This window comes from Anomaloglossus baeobatrachus, chromosome 9 (genome assembly GCF_048569485.1).
Source record: "Anomaloglossus baeobatrachus isolate aAnoBae1 chromosome 9, aAnoBae1.hap1, whole genome shotgun sequence".
In the NCBI taxonomy this organism is placed as follows: domain Eukaryota; kingdom Metazoa; phylum Chordata; class Amphibia; order Anura; family Aromobatidae; genus Anomaloglossus; species Anomaloglossus baeobatrachus.
The window spans coordinates 38,233,400-38,255,335 of NC_134361.1; the positions used below are offsets into that span (position 1 = coordinate 38,233,400).

The 21,936-nt window shown below is 40.8% G+C and overlaps 1 protein-coding gene across 2 annotated transcripts in view; it reads left to right on the plus strand.

The window, feature by feature from the left end:
• The window catches only part of LOC142251054 (cytochrome P450 2B4-like), an 89,545-nt gene extending 69,047 nt beyond the window's left edge, over nt 1–20,498 (plus strand). Inside the window, exons 9-17 of one of the 2 annotated variants that reach the window (XM_075323554.1) lie at nt 443–678; nt 1,753–1,915; nt 4,658–4,810; nt 5,518–5,678; nt 6,005–6,181; nt 10,918–11,059; nt 13,416–13,603; nt 13,690–13,831; nt 19,299–20,498. In XM_075323554.1, coding sequence (XP_075179669.1) covers nt 443–678; nt 1,753–1,915; nt 4,658–4,810; nt 5,518–5,678; nt 6,005–6,181; nt 10,918–11,059; nt 13,416–13,603; nt 13,690–13,831; nt 19,299–19,480 — 1,544 coding nt within the window. In that variant the 3' untranslated portion in view covers nt 19,481–20,498. The remainder of the gene's footprint in view (nt 1–442; nt 679–1,752; nt 1,916–4,657; nt 4,811–5,517; nt 5,679–6,004; nt 6,182–10,917; nt 11,060–13,415; nt 13,604–13,689; nt 13,832–19,298) is intronic. The other variant, XM_075323555.1, reaches the window with a different exon arrangement.
• Nucleotides 20,499–21,936: the final 1,438 nt, after the last annotated feature.

Sequence of the window (21,936 nt, forward strand, 5' to 3'; positions counted from 1 at the left end):
AAAACCGGACATGCCGCCATGTGGAGCACACGGACACATGCTCCATGTCAAAACACGGATGTGTGCGTAGACCCATTGAGTTTAATGGGTCTACGTGTGTCCGTGTCTCCGGTACGTGTCACACGGATCACATTAGTGTGCGGTCCAGCTAACATCCGGGCTGCTGGCAGAAAACTGGACATGTCACTGTGTGGAGCACACAAATACACGGTCCATGTCAAAACACTGATGTGTGTACAGACCCATTGAGTTTAATGGGTCTACGTATGTCCGTGTCCCTGGAACTTGTGAAAACGGATGTCACATGTACCGTTAACATGGATGCATGAAGGAGGCCTAAAACTAACTCCAAAAGCTTCTAAGAACTTCCTGTTCTACAATTAAATTAAATAGTTGAGTCAACACGTAACCTCGCCCATGTGTCACTCCTTACTTATCATAGCAGGAACAGAATTGTCTTCAAGCAAGGAATCTTCTGAAGAACGATCAGTCTCCACGATGAATTTCTCAGAAAATATTACCCTCCTCCTTGCAGCTGTGGTGTCTTCTCTCATCGTCATCATAAGTTTTATGCAATTTTGGAGAAAAGGGAACTTACCCCCTGGACCGACCCCACTGCCAATACTTGGGAACTTACTACAGCTAAGCAAAGCAGACATAGTGACCTCTCTGCTGAAGGTAAGTGATTATCATGATAAGATCAACTTGTGGTTCACTAAACTAAACATACATTTGCTTTATGTACTGTATGAATTCGGTATTGTGCCGGCAGCCGGGATCAAGGCCAGTCTCTGCTGCCATGATTATACCACCAATGGTGTCAGGACTGGCCGAGGGCCCAAGTCACTGGACTGACCGTCATTGGTTTGGGGATAAATCTAAAGTTTTAACTGCTTTTTTTTATTCCTGTTATATAGGGGCAATATTACTTTTATGTCTGCACTGTCAAAAAATTGACCCATAGAGTATTATTATTATTATTATAGCGCCATCTATTCCATGGCGCTTTACATGTGACAGGGGTATACAAAATAGGGACAAGTACATAAATCATAAACAATACAAGACACAGACAGGTACAGGAGGAGAGAGGTCCCTGCTCGCGAGGGCTCACAGTCTACAAGGGATGGGCGAGGATACAGTAGGTGAGGATAGAGCTGGTTGTGCGGCGCTTTATTAGACTGAGGGTTACGGCAGGTTGTAGGTTAGTCGGAAGAGGTGGGTCTTCATGTTCCTTTTGAAGCTTGTCAAGGTAGGCGAGAATCTAATATGTTGTGGCAGAGCATTCCAGAGTATGGGAGAGGCGCGGGAGAAATCTTGGATGCGATGGTGGGAAGAGGAGAGTAGAGAAGGAGATCTTGTGAGCATCGAAGGTTACGTGCAGGTAAGTACCGGGAGACTAAGTCACAGATGTAGGGAGGAGACAGGTTGTGGATGGCTTTGTAGGTCATGTTTAGTGTTTTGAACTGGAGTCGTTGGGCAATGGGAAGCTATTGAAGGGATTGGCAGAGAGGAGAGGTCGGGGAGTAGCGGGGGGACAGGTGGATTAGCCGGGCAGCATAGTTTAGAATAGATTGTACGGATGCGAGACTGTTAGAAGGGAGGTCACAGAGCAGGAGGTTGCAATAATCCAGGCGGGAGATAATAAGGGCATGCACTATGGTTTTTTGCAGCATCTTGGGAATGGAATGTACGGATTGGGGGACGTTAATTACGATGGCATGACAATATTTATTTCCTAATCCCATCCAGCTTAGTGAGAAATATGGAGAAGTGTTTACCGTCTACCTGGGTTCCAGACCAGTCGTAGTGGTCACTGGATACAAAGCTGTGAAAGAAGTTTACGTGGACAGAGGAGAAGATTTCTTGGCTCGAGGGGACATTGCTTGCTTTGATTTTGTCTACAAAAACTATGGTGAGTCTTTAATTCATTACGCTGATGATGAAGGTCGATGGCAGAGATCAGCTGTTCAAACAAATCTGTGGTGGTCTCCTGGTCTTCAAGAGCCACTGGTCAAAAAGTTTATCATCTAAAAGATCTTTTTGAGTGGTATACATAATTATTAATCTATTGTAGGAACAATTCTGGACTTCTACACACAGAAGCTACTAGATTTCTACAGTCTTGACCTCACTGCAGATACCAAAATACTGGCTGGCTGTTTTTGCATTTATTTTTTTAAATTTTATTTGCTTATCTAGCTCCATAATATTTCACAGTGTTTTAAAGAAGACATTCACCCACTTTTTCATGTTGACCTGGAAATACGATGTAAAAGTGGCTGCAGAGTGGGAAAAACATTTTTTTATATCTTCGCTGTAGAGATAGAATTTGTATTTAAAGTATTTGGCACCTTATGAGTTAATTTTTAAGTCCTAGCGGGTGTTATCAGATTATTAAGCTATTGTGGGGGCGTGTTCTTCTTTACCTGTGTTGCTGCCTGCTTATGAATGGTCAACTGATACAGGAGGAAGAAGTACACGCCCCCAATGATAACTATCTGATAACACCCACTCGGATTTGACAATAGTATATTATTACATACCAAATACTTTTATTGCTAATAGCTCCGTAATGAAAAGGCAATCTTTTATAAAACAACATTTTTATTCCACTCCTCAGTCACTATTATGTTGTGTCCAGTTCAGCGTGAAAAATTTGGTGAATTGTCCTCTTTAAAGACATTATCAACACGTTCCCCATTGGGGTTCACAATCTAAATTTCCTCTAATCAGAAAGAAATAATGCGCAATAGTGCCTTATATGTGAGATGGCAAGAAGTATAAACAGACATTTTTTCATCTGATGGGGTTGTGTCACAACCAACTGGGCAAAATTTGAAAAGCGGCTCCTGCAGACCCAAGTATAAGGTTGTAGATAGAGAATATGGGTGAACCACCCAAGCTGCCATGTAAAGGATGAAAAGGGCAGGTCCCAGAATGGGATTTATTCAACGCGTTTCTGACACAGGCTATCCTGATGAAGGAGCCTGTCTCCAAAACGCATTGACTAAATCATATTCTGTGACCTTCCTGTTTCATCCTTTGTGAATATCCCGATGAAGGAACCTGTCCCAGAAATGTGTTGAGTAAATCACATTTTGTCACCTTCCTTTTTCATCCTTTGTGTTTATCCTGATGAAGGAGCCTGTGTTATGAATATGTTTTCCAGTTTGGGTCTCCCTCTTGTGGTCAGTGCTGGCAGTGCAGTTAATGTGTGGAATGAAAGCGGCACACCTGTGGAGGACTGGCAATCAGGGTCAGATTGGGCTATTTAACTTAGTAGCTTTCTCTTGTTACTTGCCGGTGGTCAATTGCTCCTGTGTGTTAAGGAGATTCTATAACCAGCTCTGCTCACTTCCAGAACTACTATCGGATAAGTGGTCTTTGTACCTCTGCTGTTTGTTTTCCACTTTCTTGTTGCTTTTTCTGCTTTGATACTAATGCATGATTCCTATTTTGTCTGTGTGGAGTTCGTGGTGGAATGGGATCATTCCCTGCTGGGAGTGTCTGTATACTTAGCTCCATGATTCTGCAAGGTTTGTGTTTGTCATGCTTGGTATTAATTCAGTCCCTCATCTGTATTAGTGTTTTTGGATCCCAGTAACATCTGAGTACTAGTACAGTGGGGGAGAGGTTGTGTGACCTCAGGATTTTTCCATATCAGTAGTGCTGGTACATATTAGGGTTTTTACGGCTGCAGACAGTTGCTCTTTCCTATCCTTTCCTATAAATATTGTTTGGGCCTCACCTTTGCTGAAATCTGTCTTTTCTGACTTTGTATTGTATTTTTCTATATCACCGTAGCCTTTACATGTGGGGGCTATCTATCTTTGGGGACTACTCTGAGGCAGATTAGCTTTCTTCTATTTCTATCTGTGAGATTATTTAGTTCTCCGGCTTTGTCGAGGCGTCCAGGTCATCGCAGGCACGCCCCATGGCTACTGTTAGCTGTGTGTCAGGATTAGGTCTGCAGTCCGCTAAGTTTCCAGCCACTCTGTTACCTTTTTGGGATTCTGCATTTTTTGATCCTCCTCGGTTCCTGAATCATAACAGCCTGTCTCCGAAATGCATTGACTAAATCATATTCTGGGACCTTCCTGGTTCATCCTTTGTAATTATCCTGATGAAGGAATCTGTCTCTGAAATGTGCTGAATAAATCACATTCTGGCACCTTCCTATTACATCCTTTACATGGCAGTTAGGGCAGGTCAACCCCATTCTCCATCTGCAATCTAAATTTTCTTTTCCACCTGAACGTGCTGAGCTGCCATTTTTTTTGCGCTTGAAAACAGTAGGATCAAGGAAATCCCCAGAGACGTTCAAATTGAAAATAGGCGTCTTACAAAATACTTTGCAAATGTATCGTGGTTTAGAGGTTTGCTATGCTTGTCTAGTTTTATGTTTCTGCAATTATATGAACAAACTGCTCCAGAGATTATAAGGACAATTTTTATAATTCAGGTGACATCCTTCTAGGAGAACTTCCTACTGAGCTGTGTGCATAGAGAAAACGGATTTTCCATATCAAACGAACAAAATGAATAAAAAAAACCACACAAAAATAATTTACATTTTCTCCACCGGTTGATTAAAAGTATTGCTACATTAATTTCTTGCGTCAATGAATTAATTCCGGATATTTTCAACCTTCAGGAGTTGCCTTCACAAGTAACATGGAGCGGTGGCGGGAGCTTCGTAGATTTTCTGTTTCTACAATGCGGGACTTCGGCATGGGAAAAAAGACGATAGAGGATCGGGTTCAAGAAGAAGCTTTGTGCCTGGTGACGGAATTCAAGAAAACAAAAGGTTTTTACAGACGATAATAAACCAATGACTATTTCTAAATAGAGATGAGTAGAGTTGAGCGGACTTCTAATAATCCGGGTCCGGCGGATCCATTGCGGGTTGGAAAAGAAGTCTGGATCCGATCCGGAATCCGGACCCATGTATGTGAATGGGGACCGGATCCGGGACACGAGAGAGAGAGAGAGAGAGAGAGAGAGAATGAATAAATATTTATTGTAGTGCGCGGGACCTCAATGCCGTCATCCACACTAGCTTCAGAAGGAGGAGGAGAAAAATGGCCAAAAGAGGAGGCTCTGGTACTGGAGAACAGAGACCCCCATCCAACCAGTCTGCACCGCACCCACCGTTTAGGTATTATAAAGTGATTTTTACGTTCTACACAGTGGTCTGGGCTCTTATATACAGCATTCTAACATGCTGTATATAAGAGCCCAGGCCACTGTGAGAACATAAAAACACTTAGTAATACTTACCTAACGGTCGCTGCAGTGGGCCTAATATGAGTCTCCGTTCTCCGGTGCGGGCCATCTTTCGTCCTCTTTCTGAAGCCTGTGAGCATGACGCGTCTACGTCATACACACTCGCCGGTCCTGCCCAGGTGCACTACAATCTTTGATCTGCCCTGCTCAGTGGTGGAAATGGGGGTGGGAGGCAGGAATATGGTATAAATGTCTTAGTTGTTCATGCTCATCATTTTCTTTCTCTAGAATCATTGGTGGAACCTCGCCACTGCCTAAGTAAAGCCACCTTTAACGTTATTTTTGCCATCATGTTTGGAGATCGTCACCACTACGAGGATGCGGAGCTCCTGAATGTTTTGATCTTGATGTATGACGTGTTCTCAATCACCAGCTCACCATGGGGCCAGGTAAGAAAAAGGAAGGATTGATTACGAATAGACATTAACAAAGCTTATTTTGGATAATAATCAGAGAAATATGAGAAATGGAGTGTGAGTAGTTGTGGTTGTTTTCAGTTCCTCGTGGGCTGGTCTTATACATATCGGAAGTATTAGTAATTAGTGTTTTTTAGGGGTGGATACAAGATAAATTGAAGGCACTGTATGACTGAATGGTTTCATGGAGTTTTTGGTAAATTGTTTGTTCTCTACTATAAATTTCATGATGTTAACAGTTAAGAAAAATCATTATTACCGTTATGCCCTAACCGCCCATTCCTTTTCTGAACTTTTAGATGTTTGAGATGTTTCCATGGGCCATGCAATATATTCCTGGGAAACACCAGAAGATCTTTGCCAGTATCAAAAAACTCCTACAGTTTGTGCAAAAAAGAGTTGAAATTAGCCAAAAATGTTTGGATGAGAATAATCTTCGGGGCTATGCTGATGTCTTTCTCATTAAAATGGAAAAGGTAAATACAAAATGAGCCGCGTGTACAGGACTCTCCAAGAGGGTCATTGTAAGAAGGTAAATGGCTAGTAAAAAATATATTAAACCCCTAATATTAATATCAAACATGAAAAAAATCCTGTACTATCTTGTCAGACCCCAGCATCGTTCTCACCCTTCTCAGTTACTTTATTTCTTTCCCTTTCACTCTTTTCATGTTGGATTATCGAATTCTCTTTTTTAAGAAATTCTCTGCATATTTACATAATTTAAATAAAACATTTTTGATTTTGGTAATATTGAGCTATATTGCAGGCTCTGATTCCACATACAGAATATACAGGTACATAGAGATACATCTGTACATAGCAGTGCATCTCTTTATCCCTTTATTGTAGAGTTGAAGAAATAATCAGATTGTTTTGTTCTTATAAAATTTCTAAAATAATAATAATCTTTATATAGTGCCAACCTATTCCACAGCACTTTACATATATTAGTAACACTGTCCCCATTGGGGCTCATAATCTAAATTCCCTATCAGTATGTTTTTGGAGTGTGGGAGGAAATCGGAGAAAACCCACGCAAATACGGGGAGAACATACAAACTCCTTTCAGATGTTGTTCTTGGTGGGATTTGAACCCAGGACCCTTAGCCAGGGTGCCACAATTACAAAAAATATCAATTTTTTTTTTTTACAAAACTGCCATTTTCTCTTTTTTTGTGAGTGTCCCATGAACTTGAACCCACAAGATCTGAAATTACAGATGAGAGCTAAACGTATAAGCCACAGGCTTGTAGGTTTAGGTTTGTCACTGGAAGGATTTTGTATATTTGAAGCTGCAGTGTAATATCTGACTCCTCCACAGGCGCAGCATACAGGTACATAGAGATACATCTGTACATAAGTGTATTTTTATGTCCCTGTATTCTAAGTCTTAAGAAATAATCAAATTGTTTTGTTCCTATAAAATTACTAAAAAATTATTAAAAAAACCCTGCAAAAATATACATTTCTTTCTAATTGCAAAACTGTCATTTCCACTCTTTTGTGAGTGTCCCATGAACGTTAACCCACAACGTCTGCAATTACAGATGAGAGCTAAACCTATAAGCCACAGACTTGTAGGTTTAGGTTTGTCACTGGGAAGATTTTGTATATTTGAAGTTGCAGTGCAGGTTCTGACTCCTCCACAGGCACATTATACACATTATACAGGTACATAGAGATACATCTGTACATAGCAGTGTAAAAAAATATTAAAAAACAATTGCAAAATTGTTAAATTTATTTCTAATTGCAAAACTGTCATTTTCTCTTTTTTTGTGAGTGGCCCATGAACTTGAACCCACAACCTCTATAATTACAGACAAGAGCTAAACCTGGCTTAGGTTTGTCACTGGGAGAATTTTATATACTCGAGGCTGCAGTATAGCCTCAGACTCCACAGGCAGATTATACTGGTACATAGACACATTGTGCATAACAGTGTATTTCTATTTTTTTTCCTATAATATTGCTAAAATATGAAATAATTGCAATAATAACATTTTAATACACTTTAAAAAAAATGATAAACACCATAAAAAATGGCGCAAATGATTATTTTTCTCTATTAAACACATACAAAAATGTAATGTTAAAGGGGTTGCCCACTAATTTGAAATTTTTAGCTTATCCTTAGGATAGGTCATCAATGTCCGATAGGCCGGGGTCTGACACTCGGCACCCCCACCAATCAGCTGTTCTAAAGGGGGCTTTACACGCAACGACATCGCTAATGAGGCCAGATGTGTGTCACGAATTCTGTGATCCCAACGACATCTTGTTAGCGATGTTGTTGCGTGTAAAGCCCCCTTGTCGTTGGGGTCACGGTATTCGTGACGCACATACGGCCTCGTTAGCGATGTCGTTGCGTGTGAAACGTACGAACGACCGCTAATGATCAAAATTACTCACCTAATCGTTGATCGTTGACACGTTGTTCTAATCTCAAATATCGTTACTGTTGCAGGACGCAGGTTGTTCATCGTTCCTGAGGCAGCACACATCGCTATGTGTGACACCGCAGGAACAAGGAACAACATCGTACCTGCGGCCGCCGGCAATGAGGTAGGAAGGAGGTGGGCGGGATGTTATGGCTGCTCATCTCCGCCCCTCCGCTTCTATTGGGCGGCTGCTTAGTGATGTCGCTGTGACGCTGCATGAACCGCCCCCTTAGAAAGGAGGCGGTTCGCCGGCCATAGCGACGTTGCTAGGCAGGTAAGTAAAGTGTGACAGGTCCTAGCGATGTTGTGCGCCACGGGCAGCAATTTTCCCGTGACGCACAACTGACGGGGGCGGGTCGTTTCACCAGCAACATCGCTAGCGATGTCTCTGTGTGTAAAGTGGCCTTCAGTCCTGGTGGTGGGAGAAGACAGCCGGAAATTATCAGTTCCGGCGATGCTCCATCTTCTGATAGCACTCGTGGTTGGGTACAGCACATCCACCCCACATTCTACTCAATAGGAGGCAGATGTGTCGTACCCAGCCATGGCCGCTACCAGAAGATGGGGCAGCGCTGGAACTGAGCATTTCCGGCCACCTGCTGATGCCGCCGGGACCGAGAACAGCTGATTGGCAGGGGTGCGGTGTGTCGCACCCCGGACAATCAGACATTGATGACCTATCCTAAGGATAGGCCATCAATATCAAAGTAGAAGACCACCCCTTTAAGGCCATGTTCACATGTAGTGTAAATGCTGCGGTTTTTCTACTGCTTTTTTTTTTCTGCACGTTTTTTCCAGGTGTCCGCACCACATGATGCAAAAACAATCTTCTCTGTGTGTTTGCTGCTTTTCTTTTATGTATTTTTCCAATTATCTCATTTCATTTTTGATGCAAATGTGAATTCACATTTCTAATGCTTGTTTAATACTACAGAATTTTTTTTATTTTACTCCTAAAAATTGCTTAAGAGACACAGAAATTTCAGGAAACCACATCCACTTTTCTTCAAACGTTTGTTCACATGTAGCAAAAAAGCTGTGTTTTTCTGCTGCTTTTTTTTTTTTGCACAGAAATTCTGCTGTGTTTAACACTCCAAGCAAAGTGGATGTGATTTTATGAAAACTGCACCTGCTGTTTTGGTGTTTTCTTATTCCTTTAGATGCTTCTTTGTGGAGCCTAGAAAAATCATGTAAAAAAAAAAACACTTATAATGAAAAAAAAATGTGAAATGGCAGTTTTTTGCAATTTCACCACACTTGGAATTTTTTTCCCCATTTTCCATTACACTACTATATGGTAAAAATGATCAATGTCTTTAAAAAGTACAATTCATCCCGCATAAAACAAGCCCTCATATGGATATGTTGATGGAAACATAAAACAGTTATGACTCTTGGAAGGAGAGGGGAGAAAAAAACAAAAGCAGAAAAACGCAAAATGGCCAAGGCATGAAGGGGTTAAAATAATCTTTGGAGGCGGAGTTATGTTCCAGGAAACATCACCCCCCATAGCCTGGAAGAGCTCTCTTTGGAGGCGGAGTTATGTTCCAGGAAACATCCTCCCCATAGCCTGGAAGAGCTCTAATTTGGAGGAGGCGTTATGTTCCAGGAATCATCCCCCCCGTAGCCGGGAAGAGCTCTAATTTGGAGGAGGCGTTATGTTCCAGGAATCATCCTCCCCATAGCCTGGAAGAGCTCTCTTTGGAGGCGGAGTTATGTTCCAGGAAACATCATCCCCCATAGCCTGGAAGAGCTCTCTTTGGAGGCGCAGTTATGTTCCAGGAAACATCATTCCCCATAGCCTGGAAGAGCTCTCTTTGGAGGCGGAGTTATGTTCCAGGAAACATCCTCCCTATAGCCTGGAAGAGCTCTAATTTGGAGGAGGCGTTATGTTCCAGGAAACATCCTCCCCATAGCCTGGAAGAGCTCTAATGTGGAGGAGGCGTTATGTTCCAGGAATCATCCCCCCCGTAGCCTGGAAGAGCTCTAATTTGGAGGAGGCGTTATGTTCCAGGAATCATCCTCCCCATAGCCTGGAAGAGCTCTCTTTGGAGGCGGAGTTATGTTCCAGGAAACATCATCCCCCATAGCCCAGAAGAGCTCTCTTTGGAGGCAGAGTTATGTTCCAGGAATCATCCCCCCCGTAGCCTGGAAGAGCTCTAATGTGGAGGAGGCGTTATGTTCCAGGAATCATCCCCCCCGTAGCCTGGAAGAGCTCTAATTTGGAGGAGGCGTTATGTTCCAGGAAACCTCCTCCCCATAGCCTGGAAGAGCTCTCTTTGGAGGCGCAGTTATGTTCCAGGAAACCTCCTCCCCATAGCCTGGAAGAGCTCTCTTTGGAGGCAGAGTTATGTTCCAGGAAACATCATCCCCCATAGCCCAGAAGAGCTCATTTACATATAATAAAAAATGTAGATTTCTCTGTAATAAAGCATTGGATTACAGATATCAATGTATCATTTAATTCCTATGACGTACATGCCCATATAGATGACATAGGAAGGTTGATCCTACTGACAGATTCCCTTTAAAGTGCTCAAGGCTTTTCTGTACTATAAAAAAACACTGAAAAACATAGTTTCACATCTGCAACAAAAAGCATCAAATATGGGGGAAAGGCAGAAACAAAATGCAGTAACCAGGGAAGATTGTTATTGTGTAGTTTGGTGCGGAACACAAAACGCAAAACCTCACCGTGTCACCCTAGCCTTAATATGACAAATAATATACAGTATAATATGTAATTGTGTTTTCTCTTTTATACACAGGAAATTACTAATCCCAAAACTGAATTCAATATGACCAATTTAGTGTACAGTATTGTGCATATTTTCTGTGGTGCGGTTGAGACCACCGGCACAACCCTGACCTATTCTCTACTTCTTCTGATGAAATACCCAAACATTCTAGGTAGGTAAAGGTCTTTCTAACATGTTGATTGCTCGTATTTTGCCTAGATATAACACAGCTTGTGGTAAGGAGATTGAACATCTAACTTTCATACACATACATCAGCCAGTAGATGGCAGCAAAGCACAAAACACAATGCATAATTATCAGTACTCAGTGTACGCACATACAATACAATGCATTATACATCTCATACCTCATACATCCTCTTGGAACTTATCCTTGTAATGTAAAGAACTGCAAAACCTGTACTCACGTAGAGACCAAAGACCGTATACAGATCCCTAACACACAGAAGGACTATAAAATTGCTGGAACATTCACATGTTCCTCTTTCAACGTGGTGTACTGAATCCTGTGCACTCTATGTCCTATTGGGGGTCTCTATGTTAGATAAACAGGACAGAGACTGACAGCGAGGATGAGATCTCACCGCCACACAATTACAGACAAAAAAATCCATTTACCTGTGGCCAAACATTTCTGTTCTTCAGGACACAACATAAACCATATGAAAGTTGTCATATTAAAAGGCAACTTCAGATCACAGAGCCATCGCAGGGTCTGGGAATACAAATTCATTAAAATGTTTAACTCTGTGGACACAAGATTCGACCTGTCAGGAGGATTTATGGCCCATGACATAATCTGAGGAGTCTATTCCAGAGACTCACCAGACCTCTGATCCTACATGGATATTGGGACAATAAAACTCTCACACCACTAATCAAAGCTAATTAAGTATTCCCTTTCTCAGTGTTTGTTCATTTAAATGTCTTTTATTATGCCATCCTTCTGCTCTGTTTGTGCATATATTTGTGTTTCTTCAGATATTTTGTCATACCATGCCTGATGAAGGGACCTGAGATGTCTCGAAAGCTTGCTTTGTAACATCACTTTTATTTTATTTTAGTTAGCCATTAAAAGGTATCACAAGATTATAATTTTGTTCCTCTCACTGAGAACATTCAAAGTAATTCTGGCACACTGAAACAGATCTACTAGCTACGGCCACATGACAGTAGTAGAATCAGCCAGTAGATTGCAACAAAGCACAATGCTCAATTCAGTCCTCAGTGAATGCACATATAATGCATTATACATCTCATACCTTACAGTGCCCAAAGTAATTCTTACATACTGGAACAGATCTACTGCCACATGACAACTGTTTTATTCAGCAGAAGTAGAAAGGGTACCGGGACACCAAAAAAGACCTTTCTAATATATTCATTTTATAATCTCCAAGAATAGGGGTGATTGGATCTGCATGGCTGCCAGTTAGGGACACTTTGCACACTACGATATCGCAGCTGCGATGTCCGTGGGGTCAAATCGAAAGTGAGGCACATCGGGCGTCGCTGTCGATATCATAGTGTGGAAATCGTTTTGGATACGATTAACGAGCGCAAAAGCGCCGAAATCGTATCATCGGTGTAGCGTCGGTCATTTCCATAATTTCGCAGCAGTGACGGTACGATGTTGTTCCTCGTTCCTGCGGCAGCACACATCGCTGTGTGTGAAGCCGCAGGAGCGAGGAACATCTACCTGCGTCCTGCGGCTCACGCCGGCTATGCGGAAGGAAGGAGGTGGGCGGGATGTTTACGTCCCGCTCATCTCCGCCCTTCCGCTTCTATTGGCCGCCTGCTGTGTGACGTCGCTGTAACGCTGCACGACCCGCCCCCTTAGTAAGGAGGCGGTTCGCCGGCCAGAGCGACGTCGTAGGGCAGGTGAGTGCATGTGAAGCTGCCGTAGCGATAATGTTTTCTACGGCAGCTATAACACAATATCGTATGTGCAACAGGGGCGGGGACTATCGCGCTCGGCATCGCAAGCATCGGCTTGCGATGTCGTAGTGTGCAAAGTGCCCCTAACACTCAAGCCACGGGATGTCAGTGCCACCTCTGACACCGGACAATGGAAATTCTGTACACTGTGTGGATGCATGAGATGATCGGCCTTCTGCTCCAGATTGATATGAGCCTCTTTGGCAACTAGAAATTGTCCAAGTTGCCGCCAGTCTCTGATATTTAAGGACCTGAGTTAAGGAGCTAAATATTAATACTTCTCATCTAGCCTCTTGGTCCAATATCCGATGAAATTATGTTAGAAACTATACTATAAAGACCTGTAATAAGGAAATTTTTCATGAGATTTGGCCATCATGATTTTTCTGCAGATTCCGGGATTCTCTCGCTTTCTTTCCTTTTAGTAGATATCTATTCCCTATGGACTAAAATATCACTCATTTTTTGGGCATGAGATACAATAATACTAGGGCTATATATAGAAATTGTATTTGAGCCTATGGCAGGAAAATATGTATTGATTATCAGTATTTCCCATGACTTATTAGAAAAAGTTCACAAGGAGATTGACCAAGTGATTGGCCGGGACCGATGCCCCAAGATTCAAGACCAGAGCCAGATGCCGTTCACCGATGCGGTTATTCATGAAATACTACGGTTCATAGATTTGCTCCCATTCGGTGTTCCACGGAAAACGACGGCAGACATTACATACAGAGGGTACTCCATTCCTAAGGTGGGTATCCCATATATTCCAATGTACAAATCTTTGGGTAGTAGGTTATTGGGTTTCTACATAAGCTCCACCGTCTGTATTTTCAGGACACCAATGTATATCCAATGTTGACCTCGGTGTTAAAAGACCCTACCCACTTTCCGTACGCAAAGGAATTCAACCCTCAAAATTTCCTGGATGAAAATGGAGACCTTAAGAGGAATGACGCCTTCATCCCTTTGGCTATAGGTATAGTTTATATATATATATCATATAGGCATCTTATAGGTTCAAAACATCCCTCTTTTATGTGCTGCAGCTCAGCTAGTTTTCTCAAAGATGCACTTGTGGTATGTAGTTCTTCATATTCATGAGCTCTAGCTATCCCGATCATCCACCATTGATTGACAGCTTTGATAGAAAGCTGTCAGTAATGGACAAGGGTTAGACAGAGCTTATCATTGAGAATACTAGAACAGATGCAACAAATAAAACAGTGATTTTATCAAAAATTTCAGCATGAAACCCTTAAATGGTTCAGGCTGGAGAATGCTACTGGTTTATTTAAAGAGGTTTTCCCATGAACGAAGTTCATTTTAATCTATAGATCTTGGAATAATAATAATTTGGATTTGATTTAAAAAAATGTTCCTGTGCTGAGATAATCTTATATATCTGTCCCTGCTATGTGCTGTGTAATGACCGTGTCTGACCATACATTGACATGTTCTGATTATACCACAGCTCCTCGGCTAGGGAGGAAGTAATAAAGTATACAAACATTACAGTACAGGGTCCCAAATAATTATAAAACATTTTTTAAAAACAGGAATTGTTTTACCTCACATAAAGAATCATCCCATGCTGTAACATCTGTATACTCTTTTGTGTCCTTCACCGCCCAGGAGCTTTGGTATTATCAGACCATGTCCATATATGAAAATGAGACAGTTGCTAAGATATGTATAATATTGAATATGGGAATATAGACATGCATTTCTGCTATGAAAAATATGTAAAATTGAGATACTTAGCACACAAAAATGACCAGTTTTATGTGAGCCCAATAGCCAACAGCAAAGCGACCTCTTTTTGTTGGGTCCCTCTTCAACCATAAGCGATTTTAATTCTCCATTTGAAGATTCCTGTCCACCCATAAATTGTAGGTGTTTTAATCCAAAGAGATGCATTAGTTTGATAGGGACCCAACAAAAAGAGAGGTCGCCTTGCTGTTGGCTGTTGGGCTCACATAAAACTGGCCATTGTTATGGCCTATCTTTGCCAATGATACATTGTGATCTTCCATGGTTCCGGATCATAACACCACACACCTGTGGAGGACTGGCAATCGGGGTCAGATTGGGCTATTTAACTGAGTAGTTTTCTCTTGTTACTTGCCGGTGGTCTATGTCTCCTGTGTGTTAAGGACATTCTGTAACCAGCTCTGCTCACTACCAGACCTCCTCTCAGATAAGTAGTCCTTGTACCTATGCTGTTTTGATTTCCACTTTCTTGTTGTTTTTTCTGCTTTAATACTAAGGCTTGATTCCTATTTTGCCTGTGTGGAGTTCTTGGTGGAATGGGATCATTCCCTGCTGGGAGTGTCTGTATACTTAGCTCCATGATTCTGCAAGGTATTTTGTTTGTCATGCTTGGTATTAATTCAGTCCCTCATCTGTATTAGTGGTTTTGGATCCCAGTGACATCAGAGTGCTGATACAGTGGGGGAGAGGTTGTGTGACCTCAGGATTTTTCCATATCAGAAGTGCTGGTATATATTAGGGTTTTTACGGCTGCACACAGTTGCTCCTTTCTATCCTTTCCTATATAGTTTAGGCCTCACCTTTGCTGAAATCTGTCTTTTCTGGCTTTGCATTGTGTTTTTCTATATCACCGTAGCCTTTACATGAGGGGCCTAACTATCTATCTTTGGGGACTGCTCCGAGGCAGATTAGCTTTCTTATATCTCTATCTGTGAGATTATTTAGTTCTCCGGCTTTGTAGAGGCGTCCAGGTCATCGTAGGTTCGTCTCTCAGCTACTTCTAGTTTTGTGTCAGGATTAGGTCTGCAGTCCGTTAAGTTTCCAGCCACTCTGTTACCTTTTTGGGATTCCGCATTTTTTGATCCTCCTCGGTCCCTGAATCATAACAGCTGTACCCTCAGTCTTTTTCTTAGATTACCCCAAGTCCCTGTACGGTCAGACATGGCCATTATACAGTACATAGCAGGGGCACATTTATCTCTGCACATGAACATTTTTTTTAAACACATCCAATTATAAAAATTATTTTAATTCTAAGATCTATTATTTAAATTATCTTTAAAATGAACTTTGTTGATTGGAAAATTCCTTTAATGACAGAGCCAAAAACCCCAGCACTTTTTAGGCATGTGGCCAACAAAGAAGGGGGGAGGTAATGCTGTCAAATTTTTATGGAACAAAAACTGAAATGGATATTTCAGGACTGTGAGATGGAGGCTTGAAGATAAAGGGAATCTGACACATGTTTTTGTAGTACAATACTAATGTTAGCTTTAAATAGGGCTTAAGGATCTTATATTGGAATAATGAGAGATATGTATATATTATTTTATAAATATTTTTGTTGTTTCATTCACAATTTTAATGGCTCCGGTCAGCAAGCTTTTTCCATTGAGCGAGGGAATACTAAAGTATTAACTTACTAGGCTTGCTTCATCCCCGCTTCTAAATTTGAAATTTGACATTTCTACTCCTGAGCTTGCTTTTCTTAATACTAGCAGTCTGAACATGGGCATAATCTTTACATTTTTGAAGGTTTGAGTAAGAATACGTTCTTTGCATATATTCTCTGAATTTCAATTTTGGTACTGCAAATCCACGAACTTGTTGTGTTCATCATTACACACGCTTCAAAGGTTTTGAAAATGCCTAAGGGGTGCTTCACACACAGCGAGCTCGCTGCCGAGATCGCTGCTGAGTCACGCTTTTTGTGACGCAGCAGTGACCTCATTAGCGATCTCGCTGTGTGTGACACTGAGCAGCGATCTGGCCCCTGCTGCGAGATCGCTGCTCGTTACACACAGCCCTGGTTCGTTTTCTTCAAAGCCGCTCTCCCGCTGTGACACACAGATCGCTGTGTGTGACAGCGAGAGAGCGACAAATGAAGCGAGCAGGAGCCGGCATCTGACAGCTGAGGTAAGCTGTATCCAAGATAAACATCGGGTAACCAAGGTGGTTACCCGATATTTACCTTAGTTACGAGCCTCTGCAGCTCTCACGCTGCCTGTGCTGCCGGCTCCGGCTCTCTGCACATGTAGCTGCTGTACACATCGGGTTAATTAACCCGATGTGTACAGCAGCTAGGAGAGCAAGGAGCCAGCGCTAAGCAGTGTGCGCGGCTCCCTGCTCTCTGAACATGTAGCTGCATTACACATCGGGTTAATTAACCCGATGTGTACTGTAGCTATGGTAGGAGAGCAAGGAGCCAGCGCTCAGTGTGCGCGGCTCCCTGCTCCCTGCACACACAGCTGTGCGCTGGTAACTAATGTAAACATCGGGTAACCATACCCGATGTTTACCTTAGTTACCAGTCTCCGCAGCTTCCAGACGGCAGCTCCGTGCAAGCGCAGCGTCGCTTGCACGTCGCTGCTGGCTGGGGGCTGTTCACTGGTCGCTGGTGAGATCTGCCTGTTTGACAGCTCACCAGCGACCATGTAGCGATGCAGCAGCGATCCTGACCAGGTCAGATCGCTGGTCGGATCGCTGCTGCATCGCTAAGTGTGAAGGTACCCTAAGAATCGATATGCAGCTTGTACGGGACACCGGCAGGCTGCTCTCTGCAGATTGCTTTCTTTGCATAACTTGTTATATGACTCTATGTTGATTTTTTTTTTTTGTAATCCTGATAACTTCCAATAAAAATAGATTGAACATAAATAGGGCTTAAGGAGACCTTTCAGGATCAGTAAGTTTTATTGCTCTAGTTTATCCTGTTATCTTGCTGTAAGCTCCCTACAAATCAGTATCTTGCTGGTCAAGTGTTTGTAAATACAAGTTGCATATTCACTGCTCCCACCTCTCAGTGCATTCACTATCACTGCTGAGGGGTGGGAGGGAGTATGAGTGGGAGCAGCAGTGCAAATTCAGTTTAGATTTACTATCACTGATACCTGCACAGAGATTGGAGGGGGGAGCAGGACATATGCAGTTTATATTTACAGTCAATGGAAGTAGGAGAGCCAGGCACTACAGCTGTGCATATTTGGTTACTCAGTTAGGAACCTGCAGCCTTCAGAGAAAATCAAAAGCCATCCCTGGTGGTGCTCAGTCCTGTGCAGAAGTCAGCAGATAGCATCAAGCAGAAGGAATGAATGACGGCAATCAGATAGGGATCTTCAGCTTTAATTACTGTAAGTTACAGGCGAAAGCATATATGGAGAGGGGGGGTGAGCAGGCACGCCGAACGACGGACATTTTGTGCTTACACAGTGCTTCTTCAAGTCCTCATAGAAGCGCTGTGTAAGCGTGAAACAGCTGTCGTCTGCCGTGCCCGCTCACCCCCTTCTCCCTACATGCTTTTGCCTGTAACTTACAGTTTATATTTACATATGCTTGACTAATTACTATGTCACACTGAAATCTGGGGAGCTTACAACAAGAGTACAGGATAAAGTAGAACAATAAAACTTACTGATCCTGAAAGGTCCCATTAAGCCCTATTTACAGTTAACATTAGTATTGTACTACAAAAGCACTTGTCAGATTCCCTATAACTTTAATTCTCCATCTCACAGTCCTGAAATATCAATTTCAGTTTTTCTTCCTTCAAACTTTGACAGCACTGATGCCAGCACTGAGAGATGGGAGGGGGAACAGGGCATATGCAGTTTGCATTTACATATGCTTGACTAGTTACTATGTCACACTGAATTCTACAGAGCTTACAACAAGATAACAGGATAACATAGAGCAATAAAACTTAATGATCCTCAAAGGTCCCACTTAAGCTCTATTTAGAGCTAACATTAGTATTGTACTACAAAAGCACTTGTCAGATTCCCTTTAACTTTAATTCTACATCTCACAGTCCTGAAATATCAATTTCAGTTTTTGTTTCACCAAAATCTAACAACACTGATGCCAGCACCAATAGGTGGGAGAGGGGAGCAGGGCATATGCAGTTTGTTTTTACATATGCTTGATTAATTACTATGTCAAACTGATTTCTAGGGAACTTACAACAAGATAACAGGATAACGTAGAGCAATACAACTTACTGATCCTGAAAGGTCACATTAAACCTTATTTAAAGCTAACATTAGCATTGTACTACAAAAGCACTTGTCAGATTCCCTTTAACTTCAAGTCTCCATCTCACAGTCCTAAAATATCCATTTCAGTTTTTGTTCCATCAAAATATGATGGCACTGATGCTGACACCGAGAGGTGGGAGAGGGGAGCAGGGCATATGCACTTTGTATTAAAATATGCTTGATAAGTTACTATGTCACACTGAACACTAGGGAGCTTACAACAAGATAACAGGATAATGTAGAGCAATAAAACTTACTGATCCTGAAAGGTCCCCCTTAAGCCCTATTTAAAGCTTACCGGCTACTTTTCTTTCTCCCTTTGTGGCAGAAATAAGTTGTGCCCTGATTTATTAATGATGCTCAGTTGGGTTATTATGTTATGTTGTGACTGATGATGATGTTCTTTTTCATTTTCCTCAGGTAAAAGGAAATGCTTGGGGGAAAGCCTGGCTCGCGTAGAGATATTTATTATATTAATCACCATTTTGCAAAACTTCAATTTGAAATCGCCAGTTCCTCCGGAGGACTTGGACATCTCTCCAGAGATTTCTGGGTTGGGAAACCTTCCAAAACAGTTCAAACTTTCTTTTATTCCTCGTTAAGTATTAAGGAGAAAGATATCTTTAGAAAATCACCTGTTTATATCAGATTTTTATATTAACCCCTTTAAATAAATCTTTCAGAAGATTTTTACTATTTATTCTGAAAGCAACATAATATAGGGGCAGAGACTCTGATTCCAAAAATGTCACTTTCTCAACTGACTGATGTAGTTTCAACGCAATCAGTGTTTTATCAGCAGCTGATTATCACTGTTGCAAGGCAGTCCAGATCAGTGTAACCCTGCCCCCACACTGATTGGCAGCTTGGCAGTTTCCTGTGTATTCTCAGCAATCAGTGGAGATATTCACAGCTCAGCATTTACATAGCTGAGAAAACACTGATTATATCAAAATTGTAACAAACAGCCTAGTAAGTGACACATCACTGGAATCAGGGTCTCTGTCCCTACATGTTGCTGCTCTCAGATTACAAACCAAAAACTAGCTGACAGATTCCCTTTAAGGTGTCAGCCATTTTTAATTTTTTTTTTTGCAATTTCATTTTTTCTTCCCTTTTTCCAAGAGACACATTTCTTTTTATTATTCCATCAATATAGTTGTAAGAAGGCTTGTTTTTTTTTTTTTGTTTTTTAAGATAAGTTGAAGGTTCTAAAGATGCCATTTTTCTATACAAAGAACTGGAAAACAGAAAAAAAAAATGGTGAAATGGACAAAAAAAATATTCTGCCATGTTTTTTTTTTTAACTTTTACAGCATTCATTGTGTGGAAATAGTGACCTGGAAAAAATAATTCTCTAGGACAGTGTGGTCATGGCGAAAGGAAGTCTTTTATAGTGGTTTGAATGGAAAAAAAATTATACAAAAAAAAAAAAATAATATTTAGTTTATATTGTCACTTTTTTGAGACTCGTAACATTTGTGCTTTTCTGTCGATGGCGCTGTGTGAGGACTTTCTATGTACGCTGAGCTGTTGATTTTAAAGATGCTATTTTTGGGGTCCGTGCAATATTTTTATCGCTTTTTATTGTATTTTATTAAAGCGCAGAAATAAAAAAAAAAAAGAGCAATCTTGTTGCTTCAATTTTTTTCCTTTCTTGTGTTTCTGTTATGTGTTAATTAGTTTTATGTTTTGATAGATTGGATGCTTCAATACCAAATTATTTTTTTTAACTAAATTATTTTAAAGTGGAAAATATTAGAATTTGTTTTATAATTTTTCTTTAGTGGAAAATCATAGATTTTTTTAGAATTTTTCTATAGTGGAAAGTATTAGAATTTTTTTTATAATTTTTCTATAGTGGAAAATCATAGAATTTTTTTAGAATTTTTCTATAGTGGAATATAATATACTTTTTTTTATAATTTTTCTATAGTGTAAAATATTAGATTTTTTTTATAATTTTTCTATAGTGGAAAATATTAGATTTTTTTTATAATTTTTCTATAGTGGAAAATATTATTTTTTAATAATTTTTCTATAGGGGAAAATATTAGAATTTGTTTTATAATTTTTCTATAGTGGAAAATATTAGAATTTTTTTATAATTTTTCTATAGTGGAAAATCATAGATTTTTTTAGAATTTTTCTATAGTGTAAAATATTAGAATTTTTTTAGAATTTTTCTATAGTGGAATATAATATACTTTTTTATAATTTTTCTATAGTGTAAAATAGAATTTTTATATAATTTTTCTATAGTGGAAAATATTTGATTTTTTTATAATTTTTCTATAGTGGAAAATATTAGAATTTTTATATAATTTTTCTATAGTGGAAAATAATTAGAATTTTTTTTTCTATGTATTTTTAGACCCCACAGGTGGCCTGTAACTGCGATTATTTGAGCGCTTGTTCTATATGCTGTATACTGAAAGTCACGGTCTTCTATGATGCACCAAGAAGGTGGCAATGGCGGCCTTCAGAGAACCCCCATCTGCTATGGTGACTCATTGGCTCCTAGTGACTATAGTGGGGTTGATGAGCGACTGAAAGGACGCTCCATTATGATAGCGACATATAAATGCTGTGGTCAGGAATTGAAATCAGCATTTAAGTGATGAAACATCAGAGGAAGCTTCTGCAGAACACCGCTTAGCTCCTGAGCCCAATCAGAACATCAAGGAGCTAAAATGGGAGGTGAGCTGTGACATCACCTATTGTGAATGGTGGATCCTGTGTTATTTAGTGTATATAAGGGTGTTATCAGTCATTGTACAGGAGGAGGAGGTGAGCTGTGATAACACAGGATCCACCATTCACAATAGGTGATATCACAGCTCACCTCCTCCTCCTCCTTTACAATGACTGATAACACCTCTATATACAGTAGTTAACACAGGATCCACCATTCACAATAGATGATATTACAGCTCACCTCCTCCTCCTCCTTTACAATGACTGATAACACCTCTATATACAGTAGATAACACAGGATCCACAATTCACAATAGGTGATATCACAGCTTATCTCCTCCTCCTCCTGTACAATGACTGA